The following is an 18,286-nucleotide window of genomic DNA, read 5'->3' on the forward strand; positions in this document are numbered from 1 at the left end:
ATTTTAACACTACCAGCCTTCATGGGATGTCTGTCCTGCCTGAAAACAAGCGCACATGCAGGTAAAACAAAGCAGTCTCCACACCCGCAGGGATCGTAGGATCTCACCTGACAGGAGTAGTGGAGCAGTCCAGGTGCTCCCAGACGTTAGGTTCCTTAACCCCAGAGACCTGGCTCTGCTTTGAAGGTGGACATTTATCCTCTATCTCCCAGCAGGAATGCTCACCTTTTGGCGAATTAGAAGTTCTCAGAGGTGTCCTTCTTAAGCACAGATGCAAAAAGCGTGCAGAGGTTAAGCAATATAAGCTTTTAGCCCCTGCATTTCCAAACTAAGTCACACAGCAAACGTGTTTAAACCAAGTTGATGTTGCACCACAAGTTTTAGGAACGGGTACCTTTGCTTTGATGAAATAACCATTGGATACACATGAGGTCTGCGGCAACTGAAGTGAGATTCTGGAAAATGAATTTGTGTGCATCACAGGAATGTCGTACCGCTCTCCACTGCCCTGCATTCATAGTATAATTAACTCAACCGCATTGTGTTGGTTTGTTGGCTAGGTCACTTTGCTCCTTTTTAATTTTCAACAGATCAACCTTTGCATATTGGCAGAAAGTTTAAAATACTGCTCTTCAAGTCACTTCCCATGATCCCAGCAGGTCCAGCAAGGGCATTGGGAACGCTATCTCACTCTCAAGACATGCAGACAGCAGAGCAGGCCTTGTGCAAAAAGTCACACTATAAACAGAGCAGACAAAATCAATAAAAGTACAATCCGCAAAAGAGCTGTCGCCCACCAGGTAGATAGAATCAGATAAATCAGTCATGCTTTGTGACAGTTAAGTTATATTTCACATGCACCTGTCTTATAAAGTTCCACCTAGATACAGTACAGCTACAGCCTAATACTGGGCTCTTCAGACTATACAGATTCCTGTTTGGGGGAAAATCAGACAGCCTTGTGATGTGGCAAAAATGGGGTTCTCCCAGCAGGATTCTGGGGAGAAAATAAACAACCCGCGCTGGGGAATTATAGTAATTAGCAGCAGAGCAGCTCTTCAGCTGGAGCTGGAGAAGAACAGCAACTAGCAGCAGAGCAGTGACAATGTCTCTTCCTGCAAGGGGCTGGGGAAAACTAAACAAGGACCCTTCCTCTGTAGTATAGCATGGCTCTTCTGGCTTCCTAGCTGGGAAAGTAAGCCGTTGTCACCAAGTGGATTTTTAAAGTCTCACGCTGGAAAACATACACAGCCTTCATTCGGGAGACTGGGGTGATCTGGCAGATAAGGGTGTTCTTGGACTCTGCTCCTGGTCTACCCCCATCTCCTTCCCTGCTCGGCAATCCATTTATCCTGTCTGGAGCAGGATGCATAGCTGATACTGCACCACCGATTGCCAGTGTCCTGTGGAACAGCCTGTTATCTGCATGTCACTATCTTGATGAGGGGCAAGCTTTGAAAAATAATGATATAAGCCACAGGAAGAGCCATGCCTCATGAGACACATGCCTAGTCATTCTGCTAGTGCTACTAAAGAGGTTGCAAGGATGGCAGGCTCATGCTGTTTTTCATAATTTGTTCCTGACTTTTGCGTACATCAAACACTCAACTTAAAGGTCCCTGATGCATGGTGATGATAGGCTCAAGGTGCCAAGAATCTTGGTCCCATAAACCTATTTTACTTTAAAGAATCAATGACATAAAAAATTGAAACACGTCACAGAGATACTTATCCACGTACAAACACAGCAGGATCACTACAAAGATGAAAGACTTCACTCATGATAAAAAAAAACAAACTCAAACGCCCCCCTGTGGCCTGAAGAGACAGTAACGTGGCTATTGCATTCAACCCTTCTGGAATAGCTAGGTAACATTCGCCTGCAAACTCTCCTTTTCCAAATAACCTGAGCTGGGCTCTGTACTGCAAATGAGCTGGGACCTGTCACTAAACCGAGCAAACTAAACCGTGTTCTGCATTCCTTCCAAGGTCACTGCAGCAGTACAGTCAGCAACCTGGATCTGAATTAAATAAATGGTCTTAGTCAAAGTCGAATCAGAAAAAAGCTTATCTTTAACTGCAGCTATGCAAATGCACGCAGGTGCACGACAGAGACTGCAGCTCATTTTATTCCAAAGCAAATATTTCGATAGGAAGTGCAAATTAATGTAGTTATTTACCCACTCAACTGCAGGGCAAAAACACACACATGCTTACGCTTATTATATATAAATGTGATACAGTATACAGTATATCACGTTATTTTCCGCATAAGTTAAAAAAAGCCAGAATTGCTAGATCAGCAAAAATGCACAACTTTCGTAAGGGAAAATATTTGCCTTCAGTAAGAAAAGTACAATATTTCATTCTTTCAGCTATTGTATGGAGTTGAGCAGCACAAGTTAGCTCTACGAGTCCAGATATAGTACTTTTTTTTCCTGAGAAACTGCCATCAATGTCAATGTGAGTAATTTCTCCACCACTTCTATTAGACTTCACTGTGACTGGCAGCAGTACGATGCTTTGGGGAATTTCAGAGCACGTTTCCGAGTTAATAAGCCCGAGCTCTGTCCTGCCACACAAAAATTAAAAAACTAAATGAAGGTACCAACAGGGACTGTCTAGAAATAGACTACAGCGATGTTAATCTCTCAACTCACACTAGGAGATTGAAAAGGTGTGATAAAGAATGGAAAGAAAGAAAACGCTAAGTTCTGGTGTTTGCTGTGGAGAAGCATTTTAATCATTTCTCAGCTCGGTGCACCCTTCCCGAATACCGAAGTCCTGTCCTAGGTTTAAGGATCTTCGCCTGAGCTTGTACCCACATGCGTGAACTTATTACATTTCTTAAACAAACCAAGACTTATCCTTTCCCGGTTCAAATCTTGCTTGCAAAGCTGTCCACAGTGGCCAAAATGCCCCCAGGCTAGACAAGACTGTAAACAGAATCTAACCTACTGCAAAAACAGAAGCAAGGATGCAGGTTCCCTTCAACATCAACAAAGGCATTAAAAAAAAAACAATTAGTCAACAATCAAATCGTTCGTGGAACAGGCTGTGTCTCTAGGGACCTGGGTAAAACTTTGCATGCCCGTTTACCCTCGCATGTTTAATCCACTGCAGCCTTGTAGTGAAAAATGATGACGACAACAGATTTTTTTTAAAAAAACAAGCTTTGCTGAGGAAAAAAAGGCATCGATTTTTAAAATTAAAGGAAATGATTAGGGGAAACATTTTTCACATCAGGTATACTGTAATTACAACAGAATACAGTTTAAAAAGCCATTAACTGGGAAAATAAAGAGAAAGGGAATAGATTACTACTGTATAATGCATATTTTGTTAAGAATGCATGACAAATGCTGGGAAGCTGTATTAACTTTATTCTAATCCGGCCCAGATTTCTGATCCAACCAACACCTGATCATTTACATTCAAGTCCAAACGGCTGAGCGTTGCATATCAAACTTGCATTTTAAGGTGACACATAGTTCTAATAAACCCAAGGCAAATCAATCCAGACACTAACACGTTATTGCCTGCCAGTTAACCCATGTCAAAAGACATTAGACCACAAAGGTGAATGATGACCAAAGCTCTTCTCCAAAAGAATCAAGGTGTGAATTCAGTGTGCCACTGAAAAGAACTGAACCTTGGCCACAGAGCTTTCAGTCGCATGATTGAATAAAGATTTGCTGTTTTGAGTTTCACCACACATAAATAAAACTCTTTTTTTCTCACCGATCTCTTGAGTCATTGTCTGTAACTGAATTATTATTCTATGAAGGTATCGCACTCAACAAACTTGAAAACTGTATAAAACTGGCAATCTTGCGTATCTAACACCCCCCCCACAGTATAAGCTCATCTTGTATAATACACTTGCCTGATGACTTAAATACACCAGAATATTCAACAAAGGTGCAGAGAGGCCAGTTGAGGCTTCTACAGTAGGTCCTGTTGCCTTTTAATATTGTTGTGCAACAGTGAAAAGCTTTAAAGGAAGCATTCCTACATTAAATGAGCACTTCTTCCAAAAAACAAAAAATCAGGCCATAAAGGGTTGAAATAAAAGAGTAGATGGAAATCTTGGGGGTGGGAGGTATCAGAAATGACCGTGCTGGTTTATTGTATTTCTATGTGTCTGCCATGGGGGTTGAAGACAGAGATAGGTTTGTAAAACATAATCTAAATGAATTTTCTCTGGACAAATATTGGTTGTTATTCCCATGCAGTACCCCATGTCCCTAGAGTGAAAGAGCCATGCTGTCTTTGAGGGAACATCGCGTTATCTTCACAGGGAATGTGCTAAGAACGTTAATAATGTCAAACACTGCAGCTAAAATAAAAGTCACCCGGCACTGAAGAGTATGCAGTGTCATGTACCTGAGACACCACAGGGTCACAGTATTCTTACTAGCCAGGTAGTTCTTCATTTAGATTAGCGTTTTTAGGAGAAAAGTGCATTCTGAGCTGACAAACTGGGACAGGCGAAAGGGTGGACAGGAAACCACACGATCATGGGACATGCCACACTCCTTACCCCAAAGCAGAAGCGACTCATCACGTACAAGGTTGTCCCCATGAGGCTGGAGAGAGCACAGTGTGACCAGGCAGTTTAGAAGAAAGGATCAGTAGCCCCTTACGGCTTCACAGCCCACAAAGATTTAGTGGTTGACGAGTCCTGGGCCTGTTCAGACCTGAGCGAGAGCATTGTTTTTGTTGTCTTCATTAAGAGGTTGGAGCGTGTCAAAATGTTGATTTTTCCCTGATGGCGCAAGATGCTCTTCATCCAGAATGCGGCTGCTGAAATGTTTTACAGGCCAGAGCCGGTGGCATCAACATTGTCCACTAAAAGTTATTCCCTGAAGCGCGTTGGTGTCACAGTCACCTATTTTGCGCCTTTCAAAATTGCAAGAAACGTGTTTAAATTCCATTTATTCTCTAGTCCAGCACAGCATGCAGGCAGTAAAGGCAGTGAAAAGAACTTAATAACCAGGTTACGTGTTTGCGAGTGTGTTTTTTTGGAGTAATGGCTGAGGTTTTTAAGGTCTGAATTTTAAAAAGGTACTGTACAATCAAACAAGCTCTCAGAGCACTTCAGCCTTATTAGAACCTGTTTTTAAAAAAGGACAAACAAATGAGTGAGAGCACCTGTCAGTGCAATATTGTATTCTGAGGCACACCGTCTCCAAATAAAAATTGTCCAAATAAAGCAAGGAAAATTCTCACTCACACAAGGCGATGCAAGAGGGGGACTAGAACTCATTCAACTTATTTCTTAGGAAGAACCCATGCTTTCTGCAGGTCAGATACAGAGCCTGACTGACTCTCTTTCAATCTTAGCATCTCAGAGGTGTGACTTTCTTGGCTTTTTCCATTTCTCTGCCCATGAAGATCAACCTCCCAGCTGTGTACGTACAGTAGAGTGGGCCTATAACGACACTGCCGCCTAATGACTGAGTACTTCTTCTATGCTTCACATTAAAAAATAGGGTCATGTGGGTAAGACTAAGCTCATCAACACCTCATCTGCTCACTTTCAAAGAGCTCCAACCACCGCTAAAAAGATACTACTTCTGGGACAGCAGCGAAACGGCATCTGCATTTCCACTAGAATTTAATTTACTCCCTTCACGGTGGTTTACACTGGCCACTGTTCCATCACCACCCTCTGCGTACTCTATCTCTGCTTAAGTATTATGAAGGCTGTGTTTCTGAGTAGTCATCAGCTGTGTGCTGTAAAAGCAAAGAAAGGGGACGTCAATCATTCTGCTGCTACACACAGAAGTTGTAAATGAAGCCTCAGTCTCTTGGCTGCTGATCAGATCCTTTCAAGAGCAGAGATACAGCACTAGTGCGGTCTCAGTGCTCTCACTAACACATAGACACTGCCTTTAGAGTGGAAAGTGCCCTTAATTATCGTTCTCGTAGCCTGTTTGATACACCAGCCACACCGACAGTGGAAAACCGTTGATGCCAGCTCCTCTGCGTGACTGTCCAAGGCACTAAAGCAGATGGGCCTTGATTTTGAGGATTATAACGAGCAAATAATGAGCGTCGTCTATTTCTCCAGCCAAGAACGTTACTTGGTTTTCAGTTTAGAGCCATTTGCCCAGATTTGGCAGAGGATCAGAATGAACGTGTGGATGCAGGAAACGGTCTTCGTGACCGTCTTAGAAAACTCTTCCTTCACTTACTTTGAGCTATAAACTCCTGGGTGCTGGTCAGCTCACTTCACGACCAGAGTTATAGTACCAGCACAGCCCCAGCTTTCTCTCTGATTCTGCCGTCCAGTCGAAGGAGCCTTAAATCATTGCCATCATCGCTTGTTTGGAAGAGAATCTGCCTGTTGAAAATAAGTACAGCTCTACGCTGTGGAAACCAACATCTCCTCACGTATCATAACAATCCACAGACCACTGAAATCTTCTTTATCTCCTTTAGCTCCGGGAAATGTTTTCCAGGAAAATAGGCAGGGTGCAAAGACACATTTTTCAGCCTTTCCATGTCCAATATTCACTGTGGAACTAAAAGGTTCTCATATCCTCTCATCTACCCTTCAGCTCTGAAGTCACTAACGCTCCTCTGTTCACAATAGACTATCATATTCCCCAGCCTGGGTATTTAAGCCCTAATTACAATGCTCCTGCTACTAATGAGCCAAAGCAAGGGTTTACTGTTACAGTGTTCAGTATCCAAGTACAATGAAGGTTTTTAAATTATTAATTAGTCCCTCTTCTAATGAGCTCGGTGACTACCAGTCTGAAACGGAGTACAAACGACACAAAAGGCAATCCAACCTGAGACACAAAAGTAGTCATTATTGTTTTCATTATCCTGGAACACCAGGAGGTAGAGATGGAAAGGACTGTGGATCAGTTACCACAGCTTTGACAAAGGGAGGGGCTTTTCACAGGCCAATATAATAATAATAATAATAATAATAATAATAATAATAATAATAATAAATATATACATAACTTGTCATTACAGTAAATCTCTTTATGCATAAAAAACAGAAGTCAAGAAACCTAAAAATTACCAAGAAGGAAAAAGAGAGGTAATCAAGCAATTTCTCGTACTGGACGTTGATAGGCTTGAAGGGATTCAAGATCTCTTTTAAAGGTCTCGCATTGGCTCCTACTCTTTGACCGAACCAGATTTCAAATGATATACATTAATTTGAGTATTATATCATTTAATTGAAACTCCAAATGTCACAATCTTATGATCTGGGGTATTTATTGGAACTTCATCTGCTGTCGGCAGTCCACAACACAAGATGATACGATCTCCATTTTTCTACAGACAAAATGCCTGTTGCAACATGAGAACAGCTCTAACATTCACCTGCTCCCTCTCTTCACTGCTGTGATCTGCTGTGCGGTTTTATGGGAAATACACGATCCCCAAAGGGAAAGATTCAACCTCCCTTAGGTCTTTTTCACACAGTATAGCACTGCTGCACATGTATTCCATTCCATTACTACAAAAGGCGATTTGCTACAGAATCTCAAATGGAGCTCCAGAGTTGTCTGTGTTCTGCATGTTCTTCGAGCATAGCTTTAGGAAAACAGTCGAGAGAAAAAATGTACTCCACAATTTAACGCAGCTCTGAGTAAGCAATAACCTCCGACTGGATTTCATTTCTGTGCTGATCCTCAGGCCAGGGAGGACTGTCTACTGGGCTCTACAGGGGGCCAACGCCTTCTTGTGATTTTATGAAGAATTAATTTACGCTGATCGGCTGTCATCCCCAGCCAAAACATAAACTGACTCATTACATTGCTGCTAAAGAGGAAAATCTGTGATAGCAGGCTTATAGGCTGAGTCACCGTGCATATGTTGTGTGCCTAACTAGGCAGAAGGGTCACCTATTAAAATAGTCCTTCAACAACTCGTGTAAGGCTGGTTTCACTGATCAGCCAAGTGGTGAAAAGACATCACACAGATCTTTGGAGCTGCCTGCCAGCAGAAACCTGATTCACTGATCACCAAGCCAAACAACCCGGAGAAATGCACAGAGGAGCCACCCCGAGATTGAATCATACATGGAATTTTAAGTTATATTAAGAGACAGGGCTGACATTCTGAAGACAGCCGCCCCAGGACTCGGGACCAGAACACACAAAAGGCTCCAGCACATGACATTATGCACGAAGAATCGGCCTCCCTCAGTGTCAGGCTCGCTGAATTAATTTAGAGCTTTCGACAGTATCCTAGAAATCAAATCTGACAGCTAAGGAAAGGCCTACATTATTATAAAAGTCTTGGTCTATATGAGAACACTAACATAGCATTAATACTAGCATAGCATTATGTTATAACTAGGCCAATATCCAGTGAAGGGGAAAAGTATTTGGAGTGCGATTAAGGTATGATGTTTAATGTGACCTAGACCTAGATCTCAGGTCCAGAGTCAGGTCAGCAGAACCACAGATAATGACCACAGAGAATCAGGACCTCGGATTACGTCTCATCTGAAGGACGGCGCCTTTTTGTTTTACAGTACCGTGTCCCCGTCACTATACTGGGGCATTAGGACCCACACAGACCTCGGAGTGAGCGCCCCCTGCTGGCCCCCACTAACACCTCTTCCAGCAGCAGCCTTAGTTTTTCCCAGTTTTTCCCAGGTACTGACCAGGCTCACGCCTGCTGAGCTCCAGTGGGCCGCCAGATGTGAATTGTAGGGTGACATGGCTGCTGGCGATGATCAGCACCAGCTCGGACCAGGACCTGGAAGCCGGAGCCAGCAGCCTGGAGTTTCGGGCCCGAGCGATAAGGAAAGGGTACTTACGAACTTCCTCTTGAGCTTGCCCTTGGACCTCTGGGCCTTGCCCTCGGGGGCCGGGCTGCCGAACTCCACCAGGCCCAGGTGGTCGTCCACCGAGACGCTCTTGCGCAGGTAGGCGGCCCGCGAGCGGAAGTGAGAGAAGGGCGAGTGGGAGCGGGGGCGGGGCTCGCCCGGCGCCCGGCGGCCGGCTTCCTCGCCCTCGTCATCGTCGTCGTCGTCGTCGTCCTCCAGCCTCCAGGCCTCCCCTGTGAGAGAGGGGGGGGGAGGGGGGGAGGAAGAGATAAAGACACAGGGAGGCAGGGGAAGAGGAGAGATGCAGAGATAGAGAGTGAGAAGGGAGGAGAGAGAAGAAAAATGCCTGTCAACACATAAGGCTGTATTCTGTTCACATCAGCTTCACAGGACTGGTTTCTCTAATCCTTGAAAATAAAGATAAAAAACCCCCACAAAATAAAACACAGAAGATCCGCTATTTTCCCAGCCCTTTATTTCTGGAAACGCTCCTCAGGGGACAGTGCATTATTTCTGCTAAGTGACTCAAGTATTGATGTGTGTGATGTCAAAGTCAGAACCCAAATTGAATCAAAGAATTACATTCCTTAGCACCACTTAAAGCCCCAACGGATACAAGAGGGGGAAAACAAAAAGCTCGATTCTAATGAAAACTCATAGCAGAATAGACCAGATTTAGCTGGGAGGGAAGCTCTAGAATTAGTGACTTGAATTAGGAATGTGCCACGCATTTCTCTCAGGCTGAGATACACAACAGTGACACCAGTTGCTAGGCAACGCAAGGAGTTAAAGACTGGGTGTTTTCGATTTTAAATTTCTGGGCAATGGTGTAAAGGAAGAGGGTTAGAAAGGACAGAAGAGGCCCTTTTCCATACCGTGAAGGTAGCCTGCTGGCCAGCAGGTGAGAGAGGGGAAAAAGAGCTGAGATAATCCCAACAGTTAAGGGCAGACAAGCTGTCACTTGCTGTCACTGGTGTGCTGGTAAGATATTCCTGAAGCCTGCGTTTGTGTTTTCATAGAGCTCCTCCACATTCTTTTCTCACTCTGTTAAAGTGCATAGACAGGCCTCAGTAGAGCAATTCCCCTAATTATCTTAGAGCGCAATCTTAGTTACACTGCAAGATTAGAGACTTTCAAGTTTAAAAAAAAAAACTCTCATAATTTCCACTTACTTAAAGTAGAGCTCGCATGAGGCCAGCACAAACTTCATCATTTCCATCTCTTTCATTTTAAAATCTCGCTTTCAACTGAATACAAATGTTTTTTTTCCCCCCTTATCAAAGTCTTGTGCAGTTTAATAGCACAGAAAAACATCATCTTCAAGACCCAGATATGAATGTAATAAAATCCCACCCTGGTCAACAAAGTGAATCCTCTGAATCTGAATATTCTCAGCTTTGCACCACAAAACTCTCAACAGACAAACAGGATCTAAAGGAGCTACATTTCATAGCATGAGGAAAAAAACAAGGCTTAAAACAGCAAACACTTGTTGAACTACAACAACTAAGAAAATCACTGAGATAAGAGCAAACTGACCAGGGGTTTTTGAGGTGCTATGAAGTTCTTTACAGTTCATGACATGAGGTCTGTCTGCCCCATACTGGAGAGTGAGCACTCCAGCAAAGAAAGCAATGTATTAAAACAAGGAATTAAATCGGAGAGCTCCAATAAGAAAAGACAAACATCTTCCTTTGGGGAAAAAAAATACAATTCAGAATTTAAATCAGATTAAAAGGTCACAAAGATTTGCATACATCAGCTCCCTTTGCCAGTCCTCTTTGTGTCGGTATTAAGACGCACATTTTCACATTACATAATATGGATACAGTCCTAAGCTGTGCACTACTGACGATGGCTGTAATTGGAGCTGTGTACTGATGATAACACTGTTTAAAGAATGAGGATATGCTGTGGTTAATCATGGCTCTAGGCAGATTGGGGTATTTTAAGGCACAGTACAACACCTCAGAAGATGCCAGGAAACCATTATGCTTTTATTCATTTTTTAATCATCATCTCAGAGCTTTTTTCTTTTTTTTCCCTCCTCTTGATTTCCAAGGAAGTGGTTTTGTAACACAATACACTGTAAATAGTCCTGTTCTGGCTTGGGAATGTTTCCCTACCGATTTTGTGCTTTGTGGTTGTCATGAAACAGTTACAAGTGACCTTTTCTGGAGAATTAGCCTCACACTTTAACATTGTAGAGGATCACTGTGGCCACTGTACAGAAGGGATTGAGCATGCAGGTGGTGCAGAATTCTATAGGTTTTATGCAAAAAAAAAAACATTTAATGGAAGTGAGAGTTAAAACAAATTGCATTCCCCCCTTTTAAACCATCTAAATTCAGAAAAAAAGAAGTCGATGTCCACAAACTGAAAGATAATGTAACTACTGGATTTATTCCATTCTGTTGTTTTCAGGTCGGCCACATCAATGACTTACAGTACCCAGACGTAGTTGTATAACCATTCTGTAGCTACAGACTGCTGCAACACTCCAAGTAAAGAAGTGCCTTTTATACAGAAAGAGCTGTGTTTGGAGCCCATGTCTAGAAACGACAACATATCATCAGCGGAGCTGATGTATGACTCAAATGCAAGAAAACTGTTTTACTGCCAAGATGTAGCCCATAAGGGATCATTTTCAATGTTCTTTTCTAAAGGACATGCTCAGAAAGCATGTAAATCGGTGTTATAAAACAGCAGCTATTACTGATCCTTTTTTTAAACTGACTCTGTGGGAATGCTGACTTTGTTATGTTTTAAAATCCATTATTAAGGTTTTTAATCCAGACACCTGACCATTTGCTTGCTGAATGAAGTCACCGTTAAGTACATTAAAGGCAAATCATTCTGTATTATCCAAGGTTATTTGGTTGTTTTTTTCAGCAGTGAAAAGCTACAATAAGGTACCAAAAAGGAGAAAAACTTTTTAAGCACCATGTCCCGGTCTCCTAATTTAGAATGCTGGCCTACCTCTCCTATCACCAAGTAATATCTAATCGCCCATATTTTGGAGGCAAATCTGTAAACATCCAACCTTTAAAAAAGACTCAATAGCTCCTTGATCAGATGATGAAAAGAATTGTTTAATGCTTTGTTTAATTCCCAAAATCCATGTTAATAAGGCCTCACATTCTAGTTTGCCCTATAGTTGCAGTCACACTGTAACAGGTTCAGGGTGGATGTCTTAAATTGGACGATCACAGCAACACTCCTGGGACTAGCTGTTGGATGCTTTTTAATGAGCGATCCCATTTAGCGCATCGGAGAGCAAATCTCAAGGCCATTATCCACCTTCATTATGCTGAGTGTCTGTGCAACAGACATATAATATACTGTACTTGTGCCGAGTGGTGGCACTGTGGCCAAGGATCTGCGCCTGTGGCTGGAAGGTTGCCGGTTCAAATCCCACGGCCAGCAGAGGAATCCTACTCCATTGGGCCCCTGAACAAAGCCCTTAACTCCAGCTGCTCCAGGGGCGCCGTATAAATGGCTGACCCTGTGCTCTGACCTCAAGCTTCTCTCCCTGTCTGTGTGTCTCATCGAGAGCAAGCTGGGGTATGCGAAAAGATACATTCCTAATGCAATCGTATATGGCTAATTAAGTGATCTTATCTACTCTTATCATACTTTTGCGTCCTGCGTTTCAAAACTGCTGGGCTGCATGGCTTGAACGTTTTACGTCATGGTGCAAATCAAAGCAATAGACTTTTCTCAGTGTATCTCATGTCTTCAGAGTCTGACTGACGAAGGGGTTTTTTCAGATGAGCTTTGCAGGAAGTGGAGCGAGGTACCCTAAAAAATCGCCTGTGCTTCACTGCCATCAGCACTTCCAGCAAGTCATAACTGACTGATCAGCACAGCTACTGATTCCATTAATTTAACAAGTTATTAAAAGCCCAGCTAATAAGAAAGACTTTTTTTTAATCCCTTAACTTCGAGTTAATATTTGTCTTTTACCTTTTGATGTATTTCTTGCCTTTTTCTTTATCACTACATACAGTGTCCCTGGGTTTGTATATTATAATTATCATTTAAAAAAAAACGGTGAAGGCAGGATACATCCTGGATGGGACACCAGTCAATCGCAGGGCAGAGACACACAAAAACAGACACGGAAACACACTCAAGAAGCCAGTAAGCCCACCAGCATGTCTTTGGACTGTAGGAGAAAACCAGAGCACTCCAAGCAAACCCATGTGAGCATGGGGGAACATACAAGCTCCACACAGACAGCACCCCAGGTCCATAACACAGGATCCCTCTGCTGCAAGACAGCAATGCTAACCACTGCCTGCCACCCAGTTGTGAACATGGAAACATTTGGCATCATGAATTGCATTGCACCACTCTGAGAAAGAAGAATGGTTTGTGAAAAAGGAAATATTTGCTTGCTGACAGTTTTTGTAACCCAAGAGACCGTGCTTGGTCTCACACCTAGTTCTGAGATTTACAGATGGTTTGCTGAAGAAAACCAAAACCCTCACACCTTGGCTGTCAGGTTGGTTGCAGGCAATGCAGATGCAGTGCTGTGGCCCATGATTCAGCTTGACAGCTCTCCAGCAGATGTCAGATTTGCCTGGGAATCCAGAAATGTGATGCTGGGCCAATAATTAGACTGACAAGACTCAGGAATGTGGAAGGAATGCTCTGTACGGCCGAGGATCCGGTTTTTCTATGTCCGAGGTCAGCCAACCATCTAGATGTTAAATTTCCTACGTGTGCAATGTACGTCACCCCAGACAGGGTTGTGGGGAAGGGAGGTACAGTAATGTAGATTCTGATGGAAGAGAAGCCTTTAATAACTCTCCCATCTCCAGCTTTGAGCCCCCTCGGTTTCTCTCAGTCCCGAAATGGGTAACTCCAGTTCTAACTTTCCCCTATACAGCATGTAAATGGAGCGATTGTTGTTTATCTTTACTGTCTTCGCAGTAGACAGGCTAGCTGGCTAGTAGCTGAAAATCCCCGTAGCTTTTAAGTAATGTTTTCCTACATAACTAGAAAACAGCCAACTCTGGATTTAAAACCAGATAAAGTGCAATGCAAATTATAACCACTGAAGCCCTGCAACATTGTAATGAACACCTACCAGATCAAGAAGCATATAGGATGGTCTGTATTTTAACTCATGTGAGTTGAAATTTAACTAAATAGCCACTGCATGTTGCAATAAATAAGATCACTTTATTGTATTACAATTTACAATTTCTTGTATTAGGAATTTGTCTTTTTGCATACCCCAGCTTGTTCTCATTGAGACACACAGACGGGGAGAGAAGCTTGGGGTCAGAGCACAGGGTCAGCCATTTATACAGCGCCCCTGGAGCAGTTGGGGTTAAGGGCCTTGCTCAGGGGCCCAACGGAGTAGGATTCCTCAGCTGGCCGCGGGATACGAACCGGCAACCTTCCAGCCACAGGCGCAGATCCTTAGCCACAGAGCCACCACAATAAGAACACATTGCAATGTATGTCTTCTATAAATAAATAAAATTAAGTCTATCAAAATCACAAGTCTATAAATCATCTCTCTAAATCATCTAAATCATAATGCTCTAGTGGAGTTAGCAGTCAGCTGTTGCAGGTATGAGTTAAGGTCGAATTTCACATCATAGCAGAATTTGTATTACAAAAACGAATCTCAGTGGCAATCAGAACGAAACGAAGATGACTCCATTCAAAGCAGCTCCCTGTCTGGAATTTAGACAGGCTGGCACTTTTCCAGACATTTGCTGCAAAAATCCCTGTCACTCGCAGCTCTGTGAATGGGCCGGATAACAGCAGGCTTTCTCTCCAAAGTGCTAAATTTGTTAAGAGTTTAAGGTAGTCTTACCCTGCAGTGGGAGGATTAGTCATAGCTCAGCGGTCATTCAAAAAATCGCCTTCTTCTCCCCTAACAAAATCCAAGTAGTCTGTATAAACTCGAGAGGCTGAGATATCCTTTCCTCAGCTGCTGCTTGGATCACAGCATCTAAATGCAGGAACCACCAGTCATAACATTGAGAAGGCTGCTGTTAAAAACACTGCTGTCAGCGAACGGGAGCTACGTCACAACTTCAAATACGGACACTTACCTCTCCTTTTCCTCAGTGGCGCGGATATACAGAAACGTACGGGAATTCATTGCATTTCGGAATTCAGTTTCTATTGAACTGAAAAATGGAAAAATATCCGAGCCACTGAGAGTACACCCAATTTCTTTTAGAGAAAGGCCTCTTTCTCTAATAACGTCGCCACCGGGATGATCCGATAAAAATTACTTCTCAAGTCAAATAACACATTATAACTGTAGCAAGAGATGGAGACTTCAGAAGGGAGTGACATCACCCAATTCAGTGATACTGATACCAGTAGCTTACGTGTTTATATACCCTGGTCTACAGGTAGGGTTATATTTCAGAATCCTGGAAAACAGAGCTTCAAAATGCAGTAAAAACAAAGAAACGCCGTTAGATATTAATACTAATAGTGTTTTGTGTTCTCGTAGTCTGTTGACGTTTAATATTTTCTAATTACTAATGCCATGTTTAAAAGACCATTTAAATCACCATTTGATTTCATTTTAACCTCTTCTTCCAATCTGAAAATGGCATTTCCTAATGAACTCTATTTTCCATGACAACCGGTGCACAAGCACAAGACAAAGGATGCACATACGTCCTGGTGAACAAAACATGCCATTTGTCAGACTATCCTCCCTTTCTCCCCTAAGGAAAGTCTAACGTGCCAAAGAGAGAGATTTAAAGTGAAGACTGAAGGACTGTAGCTGTCCTCACTAGCACAACAAACTCAGACGTCTGACTCAAACTTCAAATGGGCACTGTAGCACAGCCCAGCCATTGACCAATCCCAATTCACTCAGAGAATTGGGCCAATTGCACTGCCACCTTGCTGAATGTCAACAGCACTGGTTCAAACCACCACTACCGAGACCTACAGGGGATGCAAAAAGTCTACAGTACATACCCTCATTGAAATGGCAGCCTTTTGTGATGTCAAGCCAGAAATCAAGATAAATCATGTCAGACGTTTTTCCATCTTTAATGTGACCTTGCAACCAACAAAATTCAAGAGAAAACCAAATAGACAGCTATTGGGGAAAAATAATTGAAATTAAAAAACCTACAACACCCTGGTTGCATAAGTGTGCAATTTCAATAAGGGTGTGTAGACTTTTTATATCCACTGTATGTGTCATAATTGCATTCAGTTGGAAGCCACTTTACTGTTTGAGCCAGTTGGGAGTCCCACATGCCAATTTGAGTGTAAAAAGGTTCAGGGTTTAAGCAGGGGTTCTAAACCCTTTGTCTCTTACGGGCCTTTTGTAAAAAAGGTCACCCTTTTTAAAGCCCCTTCACTTTAGAATACAGAAAAATTAGATCAATAATTGCAGAAATCAGCTTAAAAACCCAAAGCAGAACTACTGCATGAGAGTGCTGGTTTAGATGCTGCTTACTTTCAAATGATAAATTGGTGTTTAAAAGATTAGCTCTGTTTCTGGGGGCACTTCTGGACAGTCTCTAGGAAACCACAAGGGGTTAGATTTTGGGATAGTGTTTGAGGATGAAGGAAAGCAAGGCATGAGACACCTTTTTTCATGTACCTTGTCCTCCTTCCATTTCTAAAGAATCTACAAAGCATCAGCAGTCCACAGTGAACCAGGGTGCTGACTCTCAGAATTTCCAGCGCAGAAAAAGAAATAGAGGTCTTCATGTTTTAAGCAAGCCGTACAATACCAACTGAATATTTTACAGCATCTTTCTATTCTGGGAAGCGTTTGTTCTGCTGAATATTGCATCTGTGCCACAAATTCTGCAGTACCATCGTGTTTTGGAGAACGAGATTGAGAATAAAGACTGGTGACTTCAAATCCTAAGATCAAGCTTTATTTATAGAGCGAACACAGCAGCAGTATCAGAAAATGCCATGTTTTGCATATATCGGTTGCGCAGGTCTGTCCTTCAGTCAAGACAAAGTGACTTCAGCTTTTTGGAATAATCTACCCCAGGAAGTCTGCTTCTATCTATTTTTATCTCCACATTTCCAGCCTGTCTAACAGTATAGTAGTCAGACCTGGGAGCTGGCAGTGTTTGGGATTCATTTATGAAACACCAGCATTGACCTGCAAACGGAGCATGTAACTCTGTTACTGGTGAAAATGGACACCTGACTGCAGCTCTTCATAATCAGCCAAGCGGTCAGGCTTGCCCACAGTTCTTGGTGCCATCAATCACCCTTTTTGATTAAAAAAATTTGAAAAATATCCAAGCCACTGAGCACATTCAATTTATTTTAGGGAAAGGGCCTCTAATAACACCACCACCAGGATGATCTGATAATTAAAACTTCTCGAGTCAAATAGCACGTTATAACTGTAGCAAGAGATGGAGAATGGGCGACTTCAACAGGGAGTGACATTACTCTAAAAGATCAGGGTCCCCTGCTACCAGTAGCTCCGGTATATCTACCCCTTTCAAATGCAGTGACAGGCAGTCCAGAACTGTAGTGCTGAAAGATGTGGGTGGCTCCTAACTCAACAGCTGTGAACTTAGACCCTTGCTGGTGCAGCCCACTGCATTTTCCAGTGTTCATTCCAGGCGAAAACCCTTTCAGCTCCTCAACCAAAACGCTCAGGTGAACAAAAAATCTGGACATCATGTTGGCTTTTTTTTATCACACACGGATGGAGATAATTCATTTAAGAGTTCAGAGTTCAACTGATCCAGTAGCTTGGGGAGTTCCTAGGACCAGGACAGAGGAAATCGTCGGTCTCAGTGAGAGAGACTCAGTACACTATAAGAAGCGAGGCAAGGCAAATCCGGCCTGAGGCGAGCCAGCCCTGAGCTCTCGGCCAGTACTCTGGGACAGACGGCACTTACCCGCAGACGGCAGCGTGCAGCCCCTGGGCTTGCTGGAACCGCACGGGGGCCTCTTGTGTGAAGGTGCCAGCTCCAGGCTGCCGCCCACCAGGTCGGAGTGGTGCACCCGCGCGATGGTGGGGGACTGCGGGATGCTGGGAAGGGTTCGGGACTTGGCCAGAAGAGGTCTCTGCAACTTTCTCTCCAGCGACCTGAAATGCAAACACGGCCCAGTCAGATCGGTCAGGATGCACCTGAACGCTTAAAAGCCTGAGGCATAATACCGGAATGGCGGGAGATGGACAGTACCAGGGGCCTTTTTACTATACAACAGAAATGCTAGACTCCAGGCCCTGACTGCTTTTAACAGTTTTGGGTATTTCCATCCATCCATTTTCTAACTGCTTCGTTCAATTCAGAGTCGCAGGGTTGCCGAAGCCTAACTGAGCAAGGCAGGATACACCTTAAACAGGATGCAAGTCCATCGCAGTTCTAAGTACTTAAGTATTCTAAATAAACGAGTAATTAAATTGGAGTCCCTCTTCCCATAAAGATGATACTGATGCGACACTACATTATGCAACAACCTTGAACAAATAATGTTACCTATAAGTTG

The 18,286-nt window shown here is 43.1% G+C and overlaps 1 protein-coding gene across 3 annotated transcripts in view; it reads right to left on the bottom strand.

Moving 5' to 3' along the window:
- Positions 1–18,286, bottom strand: part of ankfn1b (ankyrin repeat and fibronectin type III domain containing 1b) — a 247,474-nt gene that overhangs the window by 165,614 nt on the left and 63,574 nt on the right. For all 3 annotated transcript variants that reach the window (XM_069180849.1, XM_069180847.1, XM_069180848.1), the window contains 2 exons: positions 17,692–17,882; positions 8,801–9,042 (listed from right to left, as the gene is read on the bottom strand). In XM_069180849.1, coding sequence (XP_069036950.1) covers positions 8,801–9,042; positions 17,692–17,882 — 433 coding nt within the window. The remainder of the gene's footprint in view (positions 1–8,800; positions 9,043–17,691; positions 17,883–18,286) is intronic.

This window comes from Lepisosteus oculatus, chromosome 19 (assembly GCF_040954835.1).
Source record: "Lepisosteus oculatus isolate fLepOcu1 chromosome 19, fLepOcu1.hap2, whole genome shotgun sequence".
In the NCBI taxonomy this organism is placed as follows: domain Eukaryota; kingdom Metazoa; phylum Chordata; class Actinopteri; order Semionotiformes; family Lepisosteidae; genus Lepisosteus; species Lepisosteus oculatus.